The 24,753-nt window shown below is 42.3% G+C and overlaps 1 protein-coding gene across 1 annotated transcript; it reads left to right on the top strand.

The window, feature by feature from the left end:
* The first annotated feature begins 656 nt into the window (after positions 1–656).
* Positions 657–23,802, top strand: tep1 (telomerase-associated protein 1). The gene is made up of 56 exons (XM_030773560.1): positions 657–739; positions 2,592–3,167; positions 3,463–3,633; positions 3,940–4,089; positions 4,232–4,396; positions 4,537–4,674; positions 4,870–4,941; positions 5,737–5,858; positions 6,188–6,345; positions 6,465–6,574; positions 6,713–6,791; positions 7,078–7,270; positions 7,397–7,616; positions 7,918–8,070; positions 8,702–8,773; positions 9,221–9,345; positions 9,700–9,771; positions 9,900–10,046; positions 10,442–10,733; positions 10,970–11,091; positions 11,316–11,429; positions 11,523–11,640; positions 11,796–11,984; positions 12,075–12,262; positions 13,025–13,187; positions 13,314–13,493; positions 13,587–13,679; positions 13,846–13,978; positions 14,517–14,676; positions 14,763–14,896; positions 15,130–15,218; positions 15,320–15,434; positions 15,545–15,595; positions 15,845–16,058; positions 16,425–16,545; positions 16,696–16,820; positions 16,970–17,069; positions 17,186–17,341; positions 17,515–17,727; positions 17,947–18,003; positions 18,106–18,220; positions 18,354–18,584; positions 18,835–18,992; positions 19,157–19,264; positions 19,484–19,588; positions 19,764–19,893; positions 20,010–20,095; positions 20,265–20,400; positions 20,587–20,717; positions 21,250–21,371; positions 21,568–21,699; positions 21,807–21,906; positions 22,132–22,321; positions 22,640–22,722; positions 22,821–22,925; positions 23,091–23,802. Exons 2-56 carry the CDS (start codon positions 2,661–2,663, stop codon positions 23,208–23,210), a joined length of 7,833 nt encoding a protein of 2,610 aa, XP_030629420.1. The 5' UTR covers positions 657–739; positions 2,592–2,660; the 3' UTR covers positions 23,211–23,802.
* The last annotated feature ends 951 nt before the right edge of the window (positions 23,803–24,753 follow it).

Below are 24,753 nucleotides of genomic sequence, written 5' to 3' on the forward strand. Positions count from 1 at the left end.
TTTCTTTGCATCCTACAATCACAGAAGAAAACTATAAAAACACAAAAGAGACTGGTGGACTATTGCTGAAGAATGTTTACTGTTAAGTTTTGTTCCCAAAACATACTTCAGACAAAAATATTACATCCTGCAAAAATCTTATATTCTGTACACATCAATGCATAGCCTACAGGCTGAATGAATTCGTGATTTTAGTCTGGTGTGATCTATTTGCAGGTTCATTTGAGAAACTGTACGTGAATCAGACCTAATTTTTTCTCTGATACTGTGTTCACATGTTATTACTCTTTTGCGCTCCATTTTGCAAGCGTGAATAGCTCCAATGCAGCGTTGTAAAACGAAATATTAATTCGAACATTTATTCCTTCCCCAAATGGCCTATGCGACTATTAGCCCACTACTGGACCTCTGTATTCACGAGGCATACTCCAAGCATATATATACACCAGGGTATTCACAAATTTACTTCACGAATCTACTCCACATCTGCGCGTAGTCACGATAATAACGAATTAACTAAACTTCTCGTTACACAACCTAATATAAAACAAAGAAACAAAGTTAACTTTGATTCCTCTGTGCATTTACATCGGCCTTTACGGTAAGCGAGTGTTTGACGGAGAAGGCCTGTTTGATTAAGTTGCACAAGTTTCAGGAAGCAAATGACAGCTATTCACATCGTCCACGGTTTGTTGTGTATTCCTTAGCATTGGTTGACACTCGAAGTGTCTCTTTTACGGTAAGAAGGTTATAGTAATTTATTCATAGTAATTTTAGAAAATTAGCAAATAAAAAATTCGGAAGATTTAGAGCAATACGACATTGTTAGAACTACCTGTTTTGCACACGGACATAATGGAATGAAAATACAATGTGGTAAATCAACATTGTCATAAGAGACTGTGTCATGACATCAAAGCTGAGAAGCTTTATTTGACTACCTTGTCCACTGTTTCACAACTGAGATTGCAGAACTGGTAAAATTTCGCTCTAATTTGTAATTTTAGGACATTAAACCAGAGTCCGGAGGGTAGCCCTTTAAAATACATATCCGTGAACGCGAACAAGAAAGAGAACTTTGCCCAGTTCTGTTTGTTTGACTAAAACGTAATGACACTAACCATTGTTTCTCTGGCAATGTCTTTTCTTCGTGCGGATTTATTTTGTGGCGGTAGTGGGGCACTATTAATTGTTTAGGCGCCAGGTGATATCCACCACCACTCAGACAAAGTGGCAAAATAATAATAATAATAATAATAGTAAAATTATAAGTTAATAATTGTATTGGCCTTAGGTGGAAGTTAACCAAGCACAGCAAAACCATTTAACGCTGCTATTTATTTATTTAAAGAAACACATTCCAGTCCAGATATGACCAACAGAAGATTTCTATTTTATTGTTCAATACAAAGCAACAAACACGGGCCAGGGTCTCTTAAGGGATAAGTAAGGCGGGTCCTCCGCTCTAAGGGTTGTGGTAATCCCGGTAAAAGGAGAGGGGTAAAAACAAACATTTCAGTTAACGTCCACCTTAAGTATGATTAAGTATGCAATGAAAACATTTCCAGAACAAAAATGAACATGTTAAAGAAAGTGCAGTCAGCCGGGGCCCTCGCCCCAACCCGCCCACAAGAGAGCGCCCCACGTGGCTCATTCGGGCTGAGCCTGGCCGGACCCTGTGGCAGGTCCGGCCATCATGCGCTCGCCTACGGGCTGCCCTCCCATGCCTGGCTCAAGGGGGGGGGGGGCTATTCTGGACTAGGTGCCTGTTTCTCTGTGGGGAAAGGGAAGTCTGGGTTACCCTCCTCAGCCTGATGTAGCCGCGACCTGCTCCTGGATAAGCGGCAGAAAATGATACGATATGATATGATAAGAAAACGCAGGTTTCAGATTTACAGACTCTTTAATTTCTGATGGTGGATTAAATTAAATTAAATTCATTTAACAGAGATACACACATAAGGCAACCGGGCACCATAGGAAAATAGAGAATAAGATAAAAATGTAAATAAACAGGGGAAAAAAACAATTACCCTAATGAAAAACCTCCCGAAAGAAATCTTCCCCGGTAGCCCCACTTTGACCGGACAAGTACAACAAAAAAAAAAAAGAAAAAAAGATGAAGCCACCACTGCCATGTCAAACCCACCCCTGCCGTCTCACCTGCCGAAAAATGATAAACAGTTCACAACAGAAGTGTGAACCAGATTCGTGATCACGGAGCTTTACGGTGCGGAAAAAAAACCACCACAGAATGAACAAAAGGCTGCTCTCTCTGTAAAAACACAAAACCTGCTTAGCCCGTCAGGACGACGCAGCATCCACATGCGAACCAGGAGCGCTCAGGTGCAACAGGTAGAACAAGTGAGAAAGAGGGACGTCATGTTACCTGGTCCGGTATTTATGAACGAGGTTCATGACCCGTATGCAGTTGCATGTTTTAAAAATGTTTTATTATACAGACATGGAGAATTTTATTGTAGAGACATTATGGAGACATGTTTTATCGCTGCAACTTGATGGTCACTTTATTAAGTAAGTGATGTTTGCTGACTGTTTTATGTGAGATGGGGTTGTTATACTTCCTACAGGGCTGCCAAGATTGGAGACGCAGTTCACACCACCTCAGCCATTCTCTGTTGTAAAACCTCGAAGCTGACATGAGAGTGCTGACTCAGTCAAAAGCGAATATGGACCACGGGTCCAGATCGGGTGGGCCTCACTCCGTTTACGCTGGGCTGAGTGTAGAGAACCGTGTCCTTGCCGAGGCCTCCTCAGCAGTGTCCAAGTCTCTCTCCATGCCACCATCCTGGGCTACTCAGACCTCTTTCTCCCCCAGCCTCTCCCTCCAACCGTCCCGCCTCTCCTCCACCACGTCCAGCTCTCCTCTTTTCTCTCCCGTCACCCCCACTCATGTGACGTCCACCTCCTCCACCCTCCTCAACACTGAGAATACTCAGTTGAAGAGGAGCTCACTCCTCTTTCCTCCCTTGTCCTCTCATTCCACACCCCTTAACCCCTCACTCACCACTACCCTGACTCCTTCTGTTGGAGTCTCTGCTCCCATCTGCTCCTGGCCTGCTCCTCCTGAGGTGTACATGAGAGAAAGAGGGAAGAGTCTATGTTCATCTGAAGACCTGCAGTCACATGATGAAACGCTTTCTCAGGTACCATGTTTCAGCACAATCCATTGTTCTGAACTTGCTAATTCATCTTATGCATTTGCAGTCTGGATTGAACAATGTAAAAATCCAGGTTTATCCTAATTCCACAACATGAATTAATAATCAAGCTTCTGTCATATCTAGCCCTCTGCAGCTAGAAAGCTGTTTGTCGAATATTTTCAGTGGTTCAGTTTCAGCAGTCCTATCGCTGTGATATTAACCAACTCATGTATTCAAGGTAATATTTAATTTATTACTAGATACATGAAATGAAATGGTCATTTGTATATATTGAAAGGACTCTGAATGCGGAGGCTTTGAGTGTGAAGATACAGCATTGTCTGCTGAGATGCCTGTCCTGGATCTGGGATTGGATGATCAAGAAGAGGAGACAGTAGTTCTTGATGAGGAATTTGGTAAACCTGAAACAGATAAAAATGAACAGATGGAAGATCTTAAGGACAAGAAGGTAAGCTAATAGAACTTTGATTTAGAAGTGGCGGACGTGGTGAATCTCTTTCTGCTACCTTTTCTCTGTCTGCTTCTCTTTTTATGCTTCTACCTTTTATTTTTAATGGCTTAGAAGTAAGGGAACTGGCTTGCTAACTGCAGGATTGTGGGGACAAACTCCAAGTGTGATAGCTTGGTGCTGATAGGCTCCTTACCAAGCCACTAAACCCTGGAGATTACTCCAGTAGTAATTGCAAAATCTCTCCTAAAAACAGTGTCAGCTTAATTAACAAAATTCACCCTGTGTCAATCTCTTTTCTCTCAGTACCGGCTCCTGAATGAGGTGTGCAGTTCCTTGGTCAATAAGAGTTGTACCCCAACCTCGAACTCTCGGCATGTGGAGAGCAGTGTGTGGAACAGGATTATAAGACTGGCTGAAGATATCGCTCTCAAAGACCCTCAGTTCCTCCTCAAGGTATAAGTATATGTCTGTGTGTGTATTTGGTACACCAACTTTTTTTTTTTTTCCCTGGTTTAGCAATGACGTATTAGAACATGTCTGATCCACTGCACAGTGTAACAATTCAGTGTATGCTGATTGCATTGTCCCATCACAGGTTGCAGTCTACACCAGACAGGAACTGAATATTCGTGCCACGGCCAATTTTCTATTGGCTCTGGCTGCTCATCTACCTGATACCAAGCCACACTTGCGCAGGTACTTTTGTGCAGCTGTGCAGCTGCCATCTGATTGGCTGGAGGTGACAAGACTGTATGGTACGGTGAGTTGTCCCTTTGAAATGGTACTCACACCCAGCCCCTGTAGCCGATGGGTTAGCCCTTCACATGGCCACTCAGTTTTCTTTATCCTGTGTATTTTTCACTTTCCTCTGATCTGTCTCCATGTGTGTCTTCTTTGCAGTGTTTTAGCGCGTCTCTTCCGTCTTGTCTGAAGAAAGCTCTGGTGGACAAATTCAAGCAGTTCAACGAATATCAGCTGGCCAAATACAACACACGCAAGCATCGCTGCAAACACAGTCGCAAAAAAAAGACGGCTAAGGTTTGCTTTTTTTTTCAGCATCAAGGACATGCATGCTCTCGTACCTTCAAAAGCAAAAAAAAAAAGTCCTGAATAGTATCACGCAGATATAAACAGGTTATTGAAATACTCTTGTCATTCCCTTTAGCTTGTTTTGTGATGAACTGTTTTTAGCTTTTAAAGCTTTGTTTAAACATTTATGCACCTCTGTTTTAGAAACCCTCACGAGAGCAGTTGAAGAGTTGGGCTCGCCTACTTGGATCAGATGCTGAAAGTCTTGAGAAATATGTGAGTGCATATTTATATCTGCCTTTGAATGTTTTCATGCTTGCACCTGTTTGTTTCGGACACCGCTGTCCAAGAAGACAAACAAAGAGTGTATAGAAAGGAAGGGCGCGTACATTTAAAAGAACGTTATACGCACAGTAAAATATGTTTAGCTTTCATATTCGCACGAAGGAAGGGCTTATCTTTAAGCCCAACAAGAAGAACAGTACACTCTAAGGCAACGCCCTTGATAAAGGGGGTAGTGAAGGAAAGATGCTTGTGGTGAGAAGAACCTTGTAATTTTAGTCAAATATGTGGTGTATCTCTCAGTTTACAGCTTTTTTTTTGCATTTACTGGTTCTTGAGCTTCTGGTAAGGTCAAAGAAATGGTGAGGTTCAGTGGAGACCAAGACATTTTGGGTCCACCTCACAGGAAACTGAAATGGTAGCACTAGAGAGGCTCACATGGGAATGTTTACATGATAGTAGGCTTGATGCAGGCTTGATTTTGAATATAATTTTGGTTTGAATGGCACATAAGTGCAGAGAAAGACTTATGCAAGAATGATTATAAATGATTATAAAACACAAAGCAAATTAAATGAGAACTCCATACAACTGCTTATAAATGGAGGGGCAGAATATGCTTAATACGTAAGTGTGGCTATTTTAGACAAGCATTATTTTTGAAAAAAACAATTTTTATAAGATGAAAAAAAAAAACGTTATTATTTTGACTGATTTCAGTCACGGACTGCGGCTGCGTATGTGGATTTGTGTGTATGTTTGTATCACATGATGAACATAACACTCCAGTTACAGATGGGAACACGCGCTGCCGTGGATAAGAGACAGAGTGAATTCAGTCTAAAGAACATGATAAAGCGTCTTCATATCAAAGAGCCAGCGGAGTATATCATGGCTATACTGGGAAAGAGGTGCTAATCCTTATCTTTACAACACTCGCCTTTGTGTTGTCTTTTGACTGCTGTATGATTCTCTGTTCCCACTGACTCAGAGATTCAGCAGCTTACTGGTTTATGTGGGCATGTAGCTTATTTTAATGACAATAAGTATACACAAACAGAAACAGTGTTCATATTAGCAGCACTCAGAACTAAATGAATAGTGTTTACATAATGTTATTAATGACATTCGCTGTCTCTCACTATTTTCTCTGTAACTGTATGGATATGGATTTGACTATGTGTGTACGTGCATATGTGTCGTGTTCATGTGCAGATTTGTTGCCCATGTTTGCATGCAGGTACCCTGAGGACATGAAGACCTTCACACGCAGTGGTCTCAGTGGAGTGTGGCAGAGTGAGAGAGCAGGACAGCGTATGAAACTCACGCAGCCAGATACCTGGGACCGCAAACTCACCCAGGAGGGCAACAATGCTGCCACCTGGGAGAAGCTCTTAGGTGTGTGAACACATGAACACACACACACACACACACACACACACACACACACACACATACGTTCATTAATGCTGTCACTTTGTCTAACCCTTTTGCCGTGTTTTGTTGTGTAATTGCAGACAGTAATTCTTTGCCATTCATGGCTATGCTGAGGAACCTCAGAAACATGATTACCCAGGGCATTAGTGAAAAACATCACCAGAGGATCCTGAATAAACTCACCTCTAAGGCAAGTATCCCTCTCTTTCTGTCACACACACACACACACACGCAGGCTTACACGCACGTGCGCATACACACGCGCACACACACACACACACACACACACACAAAATATTCCTTCTCATCTCTTCAATTATCCCTACAGGCTGCAGTGATGCAGAGTCGACAGTTCCCCTTCCGTTTCCTGTCAGCATATAAAGTCATAATGGAGCTGGGCGAGACTAGTAAGTAGTGCCAAATCTTCTCTCCTTCGGTCCTGAAGTCTCTCACCAATTTTCCTCTCTTAAAGTCTCCCCACTGATGAATGGATGGATGGATGGATGGAGGAATGGATGGATGGATGAATGGATGGCTGAGTGGGTGGGTGGATGGATGGATGAATGGATGGCTGAGTGGGTGGATGGGGGGCTGGGTGATTGGATGGAAGGACGGCTCGGCATATTTTGTTTTTAATTCACTCTTTTCAAAAGTGTTGCATTTCATTTATACGAAATATTCTTCTTGTCTTAGTTGGCGGACCTCACAAAGCAGTGCGCAGTTCTCAGGAGCTCCTGAAAGACATTCTGAAGAAGATGCCGAAAAACAGGCGTTCTGAAGGGGTGTGCTGGCAAACAGCTGGGCGAAAAAGGCTTAGAATGAGTCTGGCGGTGCCCTTTGTTTATCGCATGTTCAAAAAGAAGCACAAATTACAGATGAAGGCCAAGTGAGTGCTTCAAAATACATTCAAGGGAAGAGTTTAGTGTGAATTATATTTTTTTCATAGGTATAGTAGGCGCGAAAATTTTGGGGAATGAATTAATCTGTTCCTTTGATATGCATATATCCTCAGTCAGCAGTTATACAGTCAGAGGCTTTTGGACCGATACCGACAGGCTCTTGAGACAGCCATACAGATATCGTGCCGGTACAACATCCCCCCGCTGCCTGGGCGGACTTTAGTGATCTGTAGCACAACCTTCAGGGAAGGCCATGGATGTAGCGGCATTAAGGATTTGTGCCTCCCCCCCGAGCCAGATGCCTCATCCCAAAATGCACATCTTACCGCATCAGTAAGACGTCTCTCTGTAGCTTACGGACCGAAAAGCCCTACAGGGCCTATTGAAATACCTGCAGTTTTCTCCTATGAGTTAATGAAATTGTGTGAACATACGTTTGACCTGACTTGTTGTATCAACATCAAAACGCAGGTCTTTACTTTTCTATGTATTTAGTTCATGCGTTTAATTTCTATATTAAATAAAAAAGTTCGGTGTTGTCTAGATTTTTGTCAAGCTCTCAATTTGTTAAGATTTTTATTAGAAGGGTGTTATTGAAAATATCAGTAATAATGTATCCAATAATCCTCTGCAGGTACAGGAAGTTGCGGTGCTTCTGGCGCTGATGATTGGCTACTGCAGTGAGAATGCTCAGCTGATGCTTAGCAACAGCTATGGACTTACTGAGGCAGAATTCAAATCTGACATCATCCTGGAGAATGTGAGGCATGTAATGAAGAAAGTGCAGGTGAGAATCAGTTTAGAGTTAGTACAGGTTGAACATCCCTAATCCGAAAATCCGAAATCCGAAATGCTCCAAAATCCGAAACATTTTGAGCGTCGACATGACACCGCAAGTGGAAAATCCTACACCTGACTTCTCTTGCCCATGTGGGGCTCTAACGCTCTGTTAGCGCCAAGATATCTCATTATGCATATTGAAATGCAGTATTCCAAAATCTGAAAAAATTCCAAAATCCGAAATACTTCTGGTCCCAGACATTTCGGATAAGGGATACTCAACCTGTATTTCATATGTTTGGGTTTTCTGCCAGATGCCAAGTAAAAAATAGACAGCAGTATTGGTGAGGACATATATGAATTGTTGTATTAATATTAATCATTGTGTAATCATTTTGTTTTATCACACTAATGTGGAATAGATATGATGCAGCAACAAATGGCATTCAGTGGGCTGGTTTGGGACATATTACTATAGTTAACACTCATGCTGACTGAGTGACCTGTTCTCTTCAATTTGCATGGCTAGTTATCACTGTGGCCTTACTCGTCTGACACTGACTCAATGCAAATGACTCTGCCATGCTCTTTTTTTTTTTTTTTTAAATCTGTTTTCATTTCTCCCTGTACTATACCAGGACCACAGCAGTGACACGGAGACCACACCCTTTAGTAAATTCTTCTGTGGTATTTATGGACAGCAGAATAAGGTGTGTTCTCTTCTGACACTCTTCTTTGACCTGTTGTTTTGCTTCAGTGTGTGATTTTTTCCCTCCAAATTTTGTACAGAGATAGTATCAAATATTGCTGTAAAGTGTTTATCTCAGTGTTCAACATGGCTACATGCTACAGACCATATACAGTCCCTAGTTACTTTGACCTTGCATATATGTTCAAAATGTTGTTCATAACCTGTTTAAGTTGTAAAAGCTATGCCGGTAATTTATAGTGTTATGTTAGTGTGTTTGTAAATTACAAATCTGATTCATGAGAAAGCTTACAATGAGAATACTGTTTTTATATTGCTCTTCAAAGAAAAAAGAAATAAAATGTTGTATTTCAGTTTTTTATTGCTCACATGTTTATAACTTTGGACCTGAACTCCTGTGTATTTATCCAGCTTTCTTTACTGATGACTGTTGTATTTTGGGTCTTAGGTGGATAGCATAATTGTTCTGGATGGTGACTGTTGTGACATAGATTTGAGCAGAGAAATTACGAAATATCAAATGGATGGAAACAGCAATGCTGTTGTGGTTAATGTCCTACTTGGATCATCAAGGTAGGTCATGTCAGCTCTCGTCTGTTAGACCAGACCACCCTTCTCATACCACTCCCCTGTTTGTTTGGAAAGCCAACCCTTACCTGTGCAGTATCTTCTTCAGATAAAGATTTGCACATACCATCGTTTCCTTTAGACAATGCTGAGTGTGTGCATAATGTACCAGGATAATTGTTTTATTGATCCTTACAGGTTAGCGTTAAACGATTAGTAGGTCACCTTTGGTAAATCACCATTCTCATGTAAAATGCACATACTTAAACGTTAGCCTATTATCACTCAACTATTTATACATCTCATTAGCTCAACCACAGTTAGAACTCAGCAGCTCTCGTGTCTATGCCCTGCTAACAGCTCAGACAACCAAGATGTTGCAACAGGCAGGAACTCAGTGACGCTCCACGGTTTCAGCGAGCAGATCCTAAAGTAAGAGCTCCTTTAAAGTAAGATGAAAATATTGTATTATGTTGGGAGTACTGTCGTGAAGTTTGGTCCTCTTAATGCGTTTTTTTTTTCTTTTTGTTTTCTTTCACTTACTTTATCTGTACCGATAGGTTTATTTCAGAGAGAGGATCCTCTAGGCTTCTGGACCACATTGAATGCATTGATAAACTGTACAACATTCCACCTCCACAAGGGACCAAAGATCAGATCGAACAAGCAGCTGATGTGTCCCTGCTGCCTGCCACACCAAAGTTAAGGTACTTACACCCTGATAAAACAGACAGTAAAACACTGCACTGAAATGTTGGAGCCAACGAGACCTGGATTAGAATGTTGATCTCCAAGAACAGTGGTAGAGATTTTAACCTAAAGACTCAATAATCTGATATGAAGATATGAACAGAAGTGGTGAGATGAACAGATAATATCACTGTATAATGAGCCTATCAGAGCGCTGTAGAGAAGAGTTACCATGAATGCTTTTATTGTGAATGAGTCTCGTGTTGTGTTTTCCTGAACTTTGGGTGACATTGTCATGGAATGTGAGAGAATAGTCAGAATGGGTACATGCTGAAATTTTTTGACCTTTCATTTCAATCTGTCTCCTTGCTTTACATATATTCCCCCCCCCCCCCTCTCATTTTGTCTCTAGGTGGCGTGGAGTGCGGGTTTTCATTTCGTCCACTTTCAGGGACATGCATGCTGAAAGAGATATTCTCGTGCGAAGCGTGTTTCCTGAGCTCCGCCGTCGTGCTGCGCCACACTGCCTGTACCTGCAGGAGGTGGAATTGCGCTGGGGAATCACTGAGGAGGAGACAAGCCGTACTGTGGAGCTCTGCTTGTCTGAGGTCTGCCGCAGCCAAGTGCTGCTGGGAATTCTGGGAGAAAGATATGGTTTAGTGCCACCCCGTCCCTCCTTACCCGATCTTCCTCAGTACAGTTGGGTAGGTCTGGTAGACTTCAGTTCATATTTATTCACCGTTGTTAGAACTTTCCACTTGTTTCTGGTTATAGTCCTTTCTGATTTCAGTCTGAAAATGTTTTTACTCCTGTCAATTTCACTTGATCAAAAACAAAACAAAGCAACACAGGAACAACGAGAAAAAAACTGCACATTGAGAGCCAACAATACGAATCTGTCACTGTATTCTAACGTACTCATTCATCCCTCTTCTTTCAGCTGGAATCTGCTCCCTCTGGCCTTTCCATCACAGAGATGGAGATTCGACAGTTCGAGGCTCTGTTTCCTGATTCTGCTCAGAGTCGCATGTTCTTCTACTTCAGATCGCCTCACCTGTCCAAGTAAACACTCTCTCCTCCGCCATTGCCATAACCCACTGATATTTACTTTTGTTTTTCTTTTTAAGAATGTCCCCTAATCAGATCCAAGTTAAGCAAAATTGTAGTGGCATTGTAACGGTTCATGCATAGTTCAGTTCTGGACTGAAGAACACATAAGACAGACATCACAAAAAATATATGACATAAAGTCTCCTGTTCTCTGCGTGATTGTCTGTACTGCTCAGGTCAGTACCGGTTGCATGGAGGGCTGATTTCGCATCAGAATCCAAGGAGGCAGAAGCTAAAATGGACAATCTGAAGAAACGACTCCTAAACAGTCATTTTAATGTCACTGAAAAGTGAGTATTATATAATGTTGTAATATGTGGAACAGAAGTTAGACCAGGACCAGATTTTTAATTTTGTTTTTGTGTTCTGTGTCTTTTCATTAGTTACCCCTGTGAGTGGGGTGGCGTAGTAGATGGAAAACCTTTTGTGAAAGGCCTTGAAGACTTTGCCAAGGCTGTCCTGGATGATCTTTGGGCTGCATTACTGAAACTCTTTGTTGAGGTCAGTCTGCTGACGAATAAAAAAAGGACAGTAACTTTGCTCAGATATGAAAACCAGAACATACATGTTGCCATCCATTCTGTCCTGCTCTGACTGTTTCATCTTTCATGCTCTTTTGACTAATCATTTGAATATTGCATATTTTTTTTTAACAGGAAACAGATGAGACTGATCTCCAGTCAGAAATCAAAGAACAGGAAGTGTACCAGGATGCCCAGCAGCGTCTGTTCCACGGGCGAGGAAAACTGGTCTCTATGGCAATAGAGAAAGTTAAGGAGAGTCAGGAGAAAGGGGGAATTGTGCTCATTGATGGTGTTGCTGGAGAGGGCAAGACTGTGTTCATGGTGACTAGTTCTCTGCTGCACTCACACATATCCTGCCGCTTTGAATAAGTGGCCAGCATCCTCCTTTATTTGTTGCGTGTCCTCTTTCAGGCTGCTCTGGCTCACGCCCTCAGAACTCCAAACAAGTCCAAGAAAGCCCACGTCTGTGATGTAATATCCTATTCTACAGCTGCCAGCCAGTCAGCATGCAGAGTGGAGCAGCTGCTACGCTGCTTGGTCCTATGCTTGAGAAGAAGGAAGAAACAAGAGGAAGAGTTAGCCGTTAACTTGTCTTACAGGTGAGTGGCGTAAACTAGACACCGAAAAGCTTAGCCAATGATATGCTTTATCTGTTTTGTTCATTGTAGTTTCTTATTGGTGTACATCAGAGGTTATGGTTGTGGCACGGCCTAAAATCCCCTATAACTGATGTAATAGCTGAACTGGGTTTACCCACATTCCTCCTGAATTTGGAAAGCTCAATATTTCATTCAGCTCTTGCACACTAGCCCCCTCTCATTTCTGCATTAGGGTAGTACATCCTTCTGCCAATTCACACAGGATTTTTAACCTTTTCACATGAAGTGATGTTACGAGCTTGGATGACAGCACTACTCACACAGTGATATCCACCAGTGGACAGGGGACTGGTATTGTCCAGTGATGAGCAGCAAGGGGGAAGGTGACCCTAGCTGACAGGTCATACCTAAGGGACAGGGCTGATTGAGTTCCTTTGGTCTTCTGGCCCTTGTCTGCAAGTATGGCACGACGGGAAATTAAATAATAAAAAATAAGTGTTTAATGTGCTAACTGGGTGTGCCACGTGATGGCGCCAAAGGGTGGTTACATGCAGCAATGATATGGATTAACTCACAGTAGATAAGTGCTGACTTGAGATAGGAGACACACTTGAAGTATAGCATCTTAAGTATAGCATCTCAACAGAAGTAATAGAATCATGACAGAATAGAATCTTGCTCTTGTTACCCGTGAGGCTAATTGAAATGATGACAATGGGCCTTCTTCCAAAAGATGAATGCATGGTCTCATCCTTGTCTTAGAGACCTCTTGGTGGAATTCAACTCTCAGCTGAGTGAGGTCAGGAAAGGACAACCTCTGGCTTTGCTAATTGATGGAGCAGACCTTCTGGATGATGCCAGAGGCCAAAAGGTGTCCGAATGGATACCTCAACGCCTCCCCAAGGTCAGAGAGTTTACACACACGGTTAACTTTTAGAAGTAGAATATAATTCAGTGGTGGCACACACGTAAAAGTCATGTTGTAGATACTGTATTTGAATGCATCAGTGGATCCAATCTTTTCAATAATTATCTTTGCTCATTTTCTCAGGGAGTGTCTTTGGTTCTGAGTGTCACTTCCAACTCGACTCTTCACCAAACTGTGTCCAAAAGGAGAAGTTCCATATCCTTTCCACTGGGGCCGTTATCCGTGCCAGACCGACGGGACATAGTTCAAAAGGAACTAGCTGTTTATGGGAAGAAACTAAGTGATTCTGCATTTAACAACCAGGTGTGTTTCACTAAAACCACTCTATGGTGCTTTCAAAAGTATGAAAAAGGATCAGTTTAATTTTTTACCAAATGTGTGTATGCGTGCCCTTAGCTCCAAACACTTCTGATGAAGAAAGGAGCTGTGAGCCCACTTTATCTACACTTAGCCTGTGAAGAGCTGAGGAACTATGCGTCTTTTGAAAAGGTCTGAATTCATGTCACTTGATTTCGTGTACATTTTAGTGATGGAGATTTGTGGTGCAAGTTCAATAAACAAAATTAGATCAAAGATGATGATGATGATGATGATAATGAAGATCACGACGATGACCACGATGATTTCAATGATGATGGTGCCTCTTGCGTTTCAGATGAAGGAAAGCCTCCAGTCTCTCCCTCAGTCTCTCTGTGAGCTGGTGCAGCGCAGCCTGCTGAGGCTGGAGTCTCAGTACGGCAGTGCGGGGCTGGGCTGGGCGCTGGGGGCTCTAGCTGTCAGTAAAACTGGTACGATGGCACTTACACGTTTTACACAAACTGTTACAGCTCTATAGAAATCTAGTACTGTGTTCTGTTTTACTCCCAATTCACCGTTTTAGCTCATTCGTCCATGTACTCCAGTCATGTAATACCTTGTATGCTCTGGGAATGGGGTTCTTCCAGATTGTTTTTAGCCTGAGAGCAATCATTTTCTATAGTCTTGTTGAGGTAGTTCTCAGTTGTCTGAGATCATTTGGGGAACAGGCATAACTCCTGCAGGAACAAATTGATAGAAAGGTAGCTTTGTATTGTATACTATCAGTGGGGTAACGAGTTACAAAGTAACGTGTTACTGTAATTATGTTACTTTCCTCCGTAACAAAGTACAGCAAAGCATTACAGTTCAAATTTCTGTAATCGCATTACAGTTACTGGATTATTAAAATATCCTTTCTGGCGTTAGACATGCCTTTTCAAAACTTTATTTTTCATTCTGAATATTTGAATTTAACTTATAAAACAGATAGTTCAATTGGTTGGTTTTTGTACTGTGTGCTCTTTTCAGGGCTGAGAGAGAGAGATCTGTACACCATACTATGCATGTGCAATGACCTAACAACTCAAGGAGGGCGGGCAACATGGCAGGACATGTTACGTTTGGCGAGAAACCCAAAGAGCCGTGTTCCCATGGCAACCTTCTCACAGCTGGGACGAACTTTAGAAAGGTACAAGAAATGTGGGCAGTTAGTTGTTGATAGTACAAGTCAGTATATCAGGTAAGGTATTGTAAGGTACTTTTTTTGACTCTCAGCCTTATCAGTCCGTCCCTTGCTCGAGGCCCAGATGACTGCTTAACTCTGACCAATCCGGAGGTGAGGTCTGCCTTTGAGCAGATTCTCCTTTCAACAGAGGAAGACCAGAACAGAGCTCACCTTATTATGGCAGGTACTGTGGGAGTGGACATCTTAAGCTCCACAACACTTAAATAGACGCATGGCTTTGTGTGCAGAAAACTTACAAATTGCAAATAAATTTGTACACGTTTTTGATTTCATGCTTGCCATTCAAAACTGTTCATAAATGTCTTGTGTGTCCCTGTGTGTGTGTGTCTGTGTGTCTGTGTGTGTGTGCGCACGTGCCCGTGCCCGTGCCCGTGCCCGCCCATTTTTTTTTTCCAGCTCACCTTTGGGTTAGGTCGGACCCCCAGGGGAAGAACACATTTCTTTATTGTGACTTGGACACTCTCATCCAGCTACCCCATCACCTGGTCGGCATCATTCTCTGTCACCTCTGACCTCTCCATTTTTACAGAGCCTTTAAAATGAAGGCATTATACATGTCTGTCTGTTGTTGTCTTTCCTCCTTCAGATGAACTGTGGTCAGTGGGAAGCTATGCATTTTCTGCTTTCCAGTTACTACTTCCTCTATGCCAATGTGCGACATGGACTCCTTCATCACCTTTTTGAGACCTACATGTCATTTTGTGAGTCACGTATTCACTTAGAACTACATTTCCCATGAAAACTTCCTTCGCTGTTGCAGTAACCTGTGGCTGAATGAGATACATAATAACGTTCATTTGCTTCTCTTTAGCAAAGAGGAATGGGCAGGAGTCAGAGTCGGTCTGTTCAGATGCACCATCAGGTACCTCAGTTCTCATCGTGTTTCTGTGTGTTTGTGTGAAGGAAATTACTTGTGTCATTAGACTTTGAAGTATTTTTCCAGTGCAGTAGTACAGTTTGTATGACTCTGAAAGGATTTGCGGACATGCTTTCACAGTGACACGTAACTCCGTTTGAGTGTCGTTTGCAGTTTAGGTTTCTCTGCAAAGTAGATTGGTCTCTGTCAAAGTCAGGGGTCCCCAGAATTCAGTGGTTTCTCTCTTGTCCATAGATCAGAATTCCATGGGTGATTTGGAAGACTGTCACCGTTTCCTGCAGTGCCATGCCCCACTCCTGTCTCGCTGGCCAGGTCTCTTTGTACAGCAAGCTCTTAATGAACCTTGCAATACCAAAGCCCATGCATGGGCACAGGACATGTTGTCAAAGAGAGGTGCACACGCAGTGAGGTGGCTGAACAACACAAGAGAGACACCGGATGTGACCAGGTTTGTCCACTGTGGGGCAGTCATTGCTGTTGCATCTTGTTAATGCTCGTACAACAAGTTTTACCCCGCAGCGGGTTGAGGATTTCTGTCAGATAACTTATACATTAGTTATTATCAATTTGTAGTACATCAATACCTTGACAAATATGTTTTTTTTATTCTGCAACAGGTTGAAGTTTTTTTAGCTGAATGACTTAAACATTAATTATGATTCATTTGTAATTCATGAATTTCCTAGTAAGTATTGATAAATAAATATGAGTGTTTTATTGATATTTGTTGTAGTTGGCTAATCCATTTTGTAATCGGTTTATATTTTTATTTTGCTCTCCATATACCTGTGTCTGTTAATCTGTTTGTCTTCAGTGAATTGGTGTCAACATTTCGCTCCGAGCCAACCTGTGCAGTCATGAGTCCGTGTGGCAAGCTCCTGGCTGTTGGAACGGGGGGAGGAACTCTTCATTTTATAGACACAAACACGCGACAGGTGCCCTGGACGCACGTTTCCTCAGACACAAGAAAACACACAACGTGCACACACGCTGGTTTTATCAGAAGCTAAGATCTGGCAGAACTTCCAGTCAGTCAGACTGACGTGGCTTTTAACAAATCAGTTTTTATTTTTCTTTGATAACAGGAAGTGAGGTCATTGGCGAGCAACTGCGATGGCATCTCTGGATGTGTTTTTCTGGGGGAAGGATTACTTGGGACCACTTCATATGATGGACAGATAGAAGTGTGGAATGTTGAAAATGGCTTCAGGTGAGTTCTTACACGCTCTCAACCTCACCATTTATGTCATACCTGGGCATCTGAATTTGCGTCACTAAACCGGGATGTAAATTTGCAAGAAGGACGTAAATTGCGCAACACCACACATATGTGAAATTCTCTGTCTCTTGTGTTATAAGGACTGCCCATATGAACGGCCATTCAAATAGGATCACAGCAAGTGACATCAGTCCTGATAAGAAACATTTTGCTACTGTATCTTTAGACTTTAACATCAAGGTGAGACATCAAAACGAGCCAAGTAAAATGTAAAAACATCCCTGATGTTTTTGATTTGATAGATCAAGTGTGTTTTCTCCCGATCAGATTTCCGTTTTTGATTACATTTCACGCAGGTGTGGTCATCTGAAAAAACCAAGATGGTTAGTTCCCTGTCGAACCCGAGCCCTATGAACTGCGTGGCCTTTGACCCTGAAGGACACCTTCTGGCAGTTGGCTGTTGGGATGGAACTGTGCGAGTGTGGAAATGGCTTGAACAGAAAAGCCTGATGGTGAGATGAAAGAAAGTGATTTTAGGGGAGGGGTGGATGAGACAGAGGAATTTGATGAGATTAAATAGCTTTTGAGAAACAGAAATGTCAGTTCCAATCTCTCTCTCTCTCTCTCTCTCTCTCTCTCTCTCTCCCTCTCTCCCCCGCTCCCGGTCTCTCTCTGTCTCTTTCAGACTCTCACAGGTCATAAGCAGTCTGTGCGCAGTCTCTCCTTCTCTCCTTCCTCATCTCTTCTTTGCTCGGGAAGTCTGTCTGGAGAGGTACGGTTGTGGTCGGTTTCGGCCTCAGCCTGTGTGGGGTGCTATCAGGCACACCGTGGCTCTGCCCAAGTGCTCAGCTTCCTGCAGGGAGGGAGCGTTCTACTCAGCGCTGGATCTGACAGTGTGGTGAGACCTGATGCAAAACAAACATGATCCTCTTCTGTCCTTTGTTTCACTCATCTGGTTCAGTGCTCTCACTTTCTCATTATTCACCGAGAAAGACATAGCAATTGTGGTTTATTTCAGCCATCGTTTTGAACAGCCAGATTAAGTGATGACAAATTGGGAAATATGGCATAATGCCCTTGGATGAACGTCTGTGTATAAGTGGTTTGTTTTGTTCAGGTCCAGTTGTGGTCTGGAGGTCTTGGTCACTCAGTTGCAGTACTGGGAGAGGAAAAGGTTAGACCGGTTCTTCTATTCTTTTTCTCTTTTCTCCTTATGTAAGTTATCGAAAACATGCTTATGTATGTATGCGTATTAATGTATGTTTTTGTATTACAGAGGCAAAGTCATTCAACAGCCACTGACACTGCTTCCCTATGTGTGGCTGTTGCTCGAGGTTATGCTGCTGTAGGTTACCATGGGGACGGCGTGAAGCTATTCTCTTTGGAGTCAGGTATGTTATTGGCAACAAGTGGTTACTGTTGTTGACTGTTTCGGTGACCTTGGGCTGATAATTTGTAGTGAACATCTCTGGAACTGTGCTGTTAATGATGGAGTCACCAACTCTCAGTTGCTCTGGTCTACAGCTGAGAAAGTGTGGTCCAGCGAAGACCTCAGAATATCCATGCTTTGCCTGATTTGGATGGAGTCAGGAGAGACAGAGCTTTTGGTATCAGGAGGTTTTGACCACCGTTTGCGTATTTGGAGGAGACAAAAGGACAACTTGGAGGATCTAACGCTGACAGGTTGTTTTGGGGTTCAGGGTGGTCCCATCCTTGCCTTAGCCCAAAACTCTTCTCATCTGGCTTCTGCCTCAGGTTTGTATACACGAGCACACACACACACACACTCTCACCCACACACCTCACACATGTCTGTGCTTTTTGTCTTTTCATTTTCCAGCGCTGCTGCTCAGGTCTTTACCGTGAAAATAAAGAAGTGCCTTTGAAAACTGTCACATGTTCATGTATTGGGATGTTCATGTATCATGAACTTTTTTGAAGAAAAAGTCTGAGTGTTCAACTAATTTTCTCCCTCGTTTAACCACTCTCTCTCTTCTTTCTGTAGATGATTTTACCATTGCTCTGTGGGCAAAGAGTGACATGACCCCTCAGGCCTGGGTTGAGCCCAGTGTGCTCTGTGTCCTGAGAGGTCATAACGGAGGGGTCACATGTCTGTCCTTTAGCCCTAATGGGGATGAGCTTCTGTCAGGGGGAAAAGATAAGGTACTGTGTGTACACTTTATGTGTTGTTTTTTTAGGTTTCTTCATTTTACCTAGTGGAATTAATATTTGATATAATGTTTCATTGTTTGTTTGTTTGTTTGTTTTTTTTTACATTTTCCCAGTATCTTTTGTACTGACTACGATGAGTACATTCTTGTTTCTAGACTTTAATGGTGTGGAAGATGGACTCCTCCCCTCCTGTGCTCTCTCAGTCTATCCCTCACTGTCATGGGGACTGGGTCACAGGCTGTAACTGGACCTCAAACTTTGTGGTGTGTATACAGATTGTGTGAGTGTGACTTTGTGTGCGTGTGTTATAGTCATTGTTACACGTGGATATCATTCCCTAAGTACAGACGGATGACACTGTTTCTCATGTCTACTGCTGGCCTCTCTTTGCACACGTCAGAGGTTGGCAGTAGTCTTCACTGCTCTCAGTCTGTTATAGCAATAACGTGCATTTTTTTAATATGTTTGCGCCTCTCTTCCAGCTGAGTTGCTCCTCTGACTGCAGCCTGCGTGTGTGGCACAAACAGACAGGCAGCTGTGTCAGAGAGATCCTCACCACCTCTTCTCTAAGCACTCTCTGCTGTTGGGTGAGTCCACTGCATCGTCTATAGAGCCTCTGAGCTCTGCAGTGATTGTGTATTTATGTGAAGAGTAACAGTGGTTTTCTGTGGGATGGGTTTGTGTTTGTGCATCAGAAGAGAGCGCATTTAATGTGTACCTGGTGGTGTGTGTGTGTGTGTGTGTGTGTGTGTGTGTGTGCAGGGGGATTTGGTGATGGCAGGGTCTGCAGATGGTCTGGTAATGGTGTGGAAATGGGAATCGGGATTGGAGATCACCAGGATTCAGGCTCATCAGTCACGTTTACATCACTGCACTGTCATCTCAGCACAAGGTAATGTGACTCACACACATACGAACACACACACACACACGCACAGGCATATGGACACACACACACATGCATACTCCAACAACTCCGGCAATAGAATGTGTTGCTTCTGTAAATAGACAAGGACCGGGAGAGCAAGGAAGAGGAGCTTATGATAGCCACTGCCTGTGAGGACGGCACTGTGAAGCTCTGGCATCCGCTAAAAGTTGGCATTCAACTCTTCTTAACCTTTACAAGGCCTCAAAAAGCCTTTTTTTTTTAAAGAGTCATATTCATCATTTGATATCCAACGTTGATGTCTCCTTAGTAAGAACACCACCACCACCACCACCACAAAAAAAAAAAAGACTGTAAGATGTGTATTTTTGTCACAGGTACATCACCATGGCACTCTGTATGGACACAGTGGAGGTGTCCAGGCTGCAGTGCTCAGGCAGGGATCAGACCCTGTGTTCCTCACTGTGTCTGAGGATCACTCACTCAGGGCTTGGAAGTTCGCCACAGCAATGGGTACTGCACACTTTCCAATACTTTCCAATAATCCTGTCAATCTGACTTTTTGGTTTAAATGACTTTGGCTAAATCGTCTCAGCAGAACAAAGACCAAACATTATCATAGTGTTAAAATTTGTATTACCTTCTCTAACTTTTGAGATTGGACCTCACAGCTGTGCTCATTCCTAAATCTGCCTGTAGAGAGTCATCCATGCAAGAGGGGTAGTGTCAGTGCTGTGTGCTTCATGGAGAATGGAGAACTACTGGTGTGTGGTTATGACACTGGTAGACTGGAGATATGGCATCACAACTCAATGGTGTACTGGAAGCAGGTAAGCCAAGTGTTTTAAACTGATCTGATAATAGATAGTAACGGTGGAATCTGTGTGTGTTTATATGTCATTTTTGTGGTGTGACTCTGTGAGTTTGAAGTCTGTTAAAAGACAAAATTACTGTTGCTATTTTTTTACTCTGGTCATGGCATATAAAACTAAGACTTAAGACTTGCGTGTTTTATTGTTGCTCTGACATTTTGTAGGATCATTTTTCCAAGTGAAGCTCTTAATTTTCTCTGATAACAGTTGTTGTAACATCTGTTAGACACTGAATGAACTCTAGCTAGAACCTCAAAACCTCTGACTCACTGCTGAGCTTGCACAAAGAATATCTCTTAGTTTGCTGTCATGTGATAGAATTGTTGGACAATTTGCTGAAGATGAAGAATCCATCCCCACAATATTTCGTGGAAATACATCCCTGGTGATGTTAAATAATTAATGCAGATGACATGTGATCATTTGTCATTGTGTGAGTGGCTTTGGGTACCTTTTGGCTCTGAATTTACATGTGTTTGTTTGGTTTCAGATGAGTGGCGGTCACATTGGAGCGGTCACGGCTATGCCAGACCGTCAACTTGCCATTGGCTGCAGTGATTGCTCTGTGTCTGTTTGGAAATTGGACTGGACACCTCAGTCCTGCACTGCAAGGTATAGCATTGACTTTTAACCTCAGGCTTTTCAGATGAGATCTCAGTTCACGATCAGATCCTGTAGGTCACATCTGCCCATATCACTCACTGCCCTGTGCATGTGTCACTCTTAATTTATATCTTAAATTGTCTAATTTCATAGGTGGGGTTTAAAGCGACATTTCTGTATATTTATGACCTTTTGTTTCTCTCAGGCTGTGTAAAGTCAGCTCCAACACGGTGCCAAATCCTGTGAAATTTCTGCATTACTGCAGCATCCTGCTGGGCACCTGTGTGGATGGAGATGTGCTCAATGTCATGGCCAGTGAGGACAGAACTATATTTAGGTATATAAAAACACGCGGACACACACACACACACTCACACAGTCTTGTTCATCAGATTGTTACGTTTCATTTTTGGTACATCCTCATGTATACCGTTGTCATGGCAGAGGGAGCGGCGAGGTGCGACCTCTGGGATTCGAGGGCAATGATGTCAAGAGCACGTGGCTGTTGGGAGAGAATAATGGCCAGGTTGAGCTTGGCTTCTGTGTGAGTGCCTTCTCATTAAAATAATAGTTGTCATCTTTACTGTTCATTCTCATTAGCATGTAAACGTACCACGTAAAATCTGTGAAAAATGAATAAAGTGTTCTTTATTAATGAGACATGCCTATAATGGTGTCATGTTATCCTGAACAACATCTCAGTGAATGCTGCTGCTTTGTTAATTGCTAAATGACCACACTTAACTTTGCTTACCGTGTGTTCCTCTAGTTTGCCATGGGTTCGTCAACTTCTGTTTCCTCGGGCTTTACTTGTGTTTCACTAAGTGCTGAGGAGACAGAGGAGACAGAAGAGACAAATGTCTCCGTAACCTCAGAGGAGATCTGGGACACTTGTCAGAGGACATTTGTCTCCTCTGAGGCAAGAAGAAACTGGATTACAGCTGTCGCTATTCAGAAAGGTACATCTGTATTTGTTCACACATATTTTAAATTAATTAAAAAAAAAAAAAAAAACAGTAATAAGTAAAAAAAAAAAAAAGAAAGAAAATCAAAAATGTGACAGGCAAGCACTTGAATTTCCCACTCCCGGACACCAACTTTTCTTCTGGCCTTTGTCTTGTAATTCTTACAACGTTCACCAAGTTATGGTTATAGCTTGTACCTAATATTTATGCCTGATCTCTTTGCAAAAATCTCCTTTATATCATGACACGTTTTCATTATTCTTAAATGAAGCTTTAATGAAACCAAAGCTGTGTGCTCTTCTTTGTCTGCAGATTTTGTGGTGTGTGGAGATTCGAGGGGGAATATTTGGTTCAATCAGCCACCTCGCATGACATCTTGGACTGAAAGAAGCCCAGTAAGCATTGTCTAGTTCCTTTTGGAAGGAGGATGTTACTGTGTGTAATACATCTGTGATATCTGTGATAGTATGAACGACAGTTATGCTTCTCGTAGATGCACAGCGACAGAGTCAGCGTTCTGCGGCTAACGAGCAGCACCATCATCTCTGCGTCCTATGACAGAACTGTCAAATTCTGGGACAGAAACAGCAAGAAACAGGTGAGTTAAACATGCTCTTACCATGGTTGCCTTAGACACTCTCTGTTCATGAAGTTTGTTTATTCAATGTACGAGTTCAGTTTTTAAACTTCATACAATTCTTTACCTTATTTCCCTCCTTCCTTTCCTTTCTCTCTCTCTCTCTCTCTCTTTCATTCTCTTTAGACTGGCCTGTTTGTGTGTGGGGGGCCCGTTGTGGTGTTGGAGGTGAACCCAAGCCACCCCAATGAGCTGGTGTGTGGAGATGCACAAGGCCAGTTCTACGTCCTGTCTTGGAGAGACTGAACTCCCATGTCACACAGTGACATTCTTGCAATATGTACTGTAGAGTCACTACAATAATGTTCACTGCACCTCGTAACTGCAAGCATTACATATAAAGCTAAATTGCACAAAAGACAATACACAGTACTTGAGGCAGCTACATTTTGTAGCTTATAATAGTTTTGAGTCTGTGTGTGAGTGATGACACTACACAGCTCTATTCCCCAGATTAACAGTGGCAACTGACAAATAAGTTTTATGGTATTGTAACTCAATCATTTACATGCTCTGAAGTGCTTACCTCTTTTCACGTGACGGCCTCTAAATGTTGGATGGTGTCGAGCAGGGGTCAGGGTATTTTTTTTTTTCTTTTTTAGGAACAGAGTGATATTGTATAAACCACAAGTCTACTGTTGGAAAGAGACTAATTATTATGGGATGACTGGTAAGTTAAGGGCAAACTTTGACATTTATTTATATAGCTGTTGTTGTGCTCAGTTATTTTGGGGAGGGCATGTGATTCCGTAGCCTATTTGTGGGTGTTATAACTCTGTGTTATGTCAAGACTTGCTGTGTGGCCACTGTGTGACTTTCATCTCGATCAATAAATAGCTATGTGGGTAAAAATTGTTGTTATGTCCCCGTGTGTACACTGTAAGCTTCTATAGTGCTTGTTTTAATGTAAAATCTATATTGGAGGGTGGAGTGAATTTAAAGACATCCTTAGATGACCGTGTGACTGAATATGACACTTTGGATTGCTGTGTCAGTTGTAATAAAATTTCAGATTATTTCAAGTATTGCACAATAATGCAAAACAGTGTGCAACTCTTTCCACCGGCTGACAGCTTCCTCTGTGTTATAAATGGAAGAAATAGTCTGCAACTGAACAGATGTAAGTGATTAAATGAGGAAAAAGATACTGGATAGTTTTACAATGGTGGACAGACAAACATTAACTGTCTAAAGGTTTAAAGGGGGTACAAGTAATACGAAACTTGCAATTACACTTTTTAACCACAAGGTTGCAGGTTTATGCCTGTGGCATATCAATTCACTCATGTGGCGATTAAACCAGAATACATCCTTTCATGTTGTTTAGGGACTATGGCAGGGATAATCGACATTTTTCCATGACTGGTCATTCTCTTTGGGATTGGATCAGACATTGAGCAAATCTGATTCCAACCTTTGAAATACAAGCAGAAGTGCACTTTGACTTTGACATATTTTAAGTATCTCAGACAATACATGCTGATGACAATTCTAGTCAAAATAATGGCAGCTGAGTCTCTCACTAGATGTATAATCCGAAATATGTGGTAGTTCCTGTGAGCTGTTGTAATCACTCCTCTCTCACCTTTTGCACATCATAGATTTACAATCTACACTTTTCACTTCTTGCAGTAAAGCAGAATAACAAGTCAAGTCCTCACCCTGCATCTCTTCACAAATGTAGCTCATAGCCACAGTGGCGCTCTATGACGGACTATTAGGTCCAGGCTGAGGGGGAAAAAAAATTCGAGTATAAGGCCGTAATTGAGAAGAAAAAGTCAGAATATTT

This window comes from Chanos chanos, chromosome 5, assembly GCF_902362185.1.
Source record: "Chanos chanos chromosome 5, fChaCha1.1, whole genome shotgun sequence".
NCBI classification, from domain to species: domain Eukaryota; kingdom Metazoa; phylum Chordata; class Actinopteri; order Gonorynchiformes; family Chanidae; genus Chanos; species Chanos chanos.

Excerpts from the sequence above, each read along its gene's own strand:
- tep1 (XM_030773560.1), top strand. The coding sequence starts at position 2,661 with ATGAGAGTGCTGACTCAGTCAAAAGCGAATATGGACCACGGGTCCAGA. Across the intron at positions 6,346-6,464 it reads CACCTGGGAGAAGCTCTTAG|ACAGTAATTCTTTGCCATTC; the intron begins GTGTGTGAACAC and ends GTGTAATTGCAG. Across the intron at positions 6,792-7,077 it reads AATGGAGCTGGGCGAGACTA|TTGGCGGACCTCACAAAGCA; the intron begins GTAAGTAGTGCC and ends TTCTTGTCTTAG.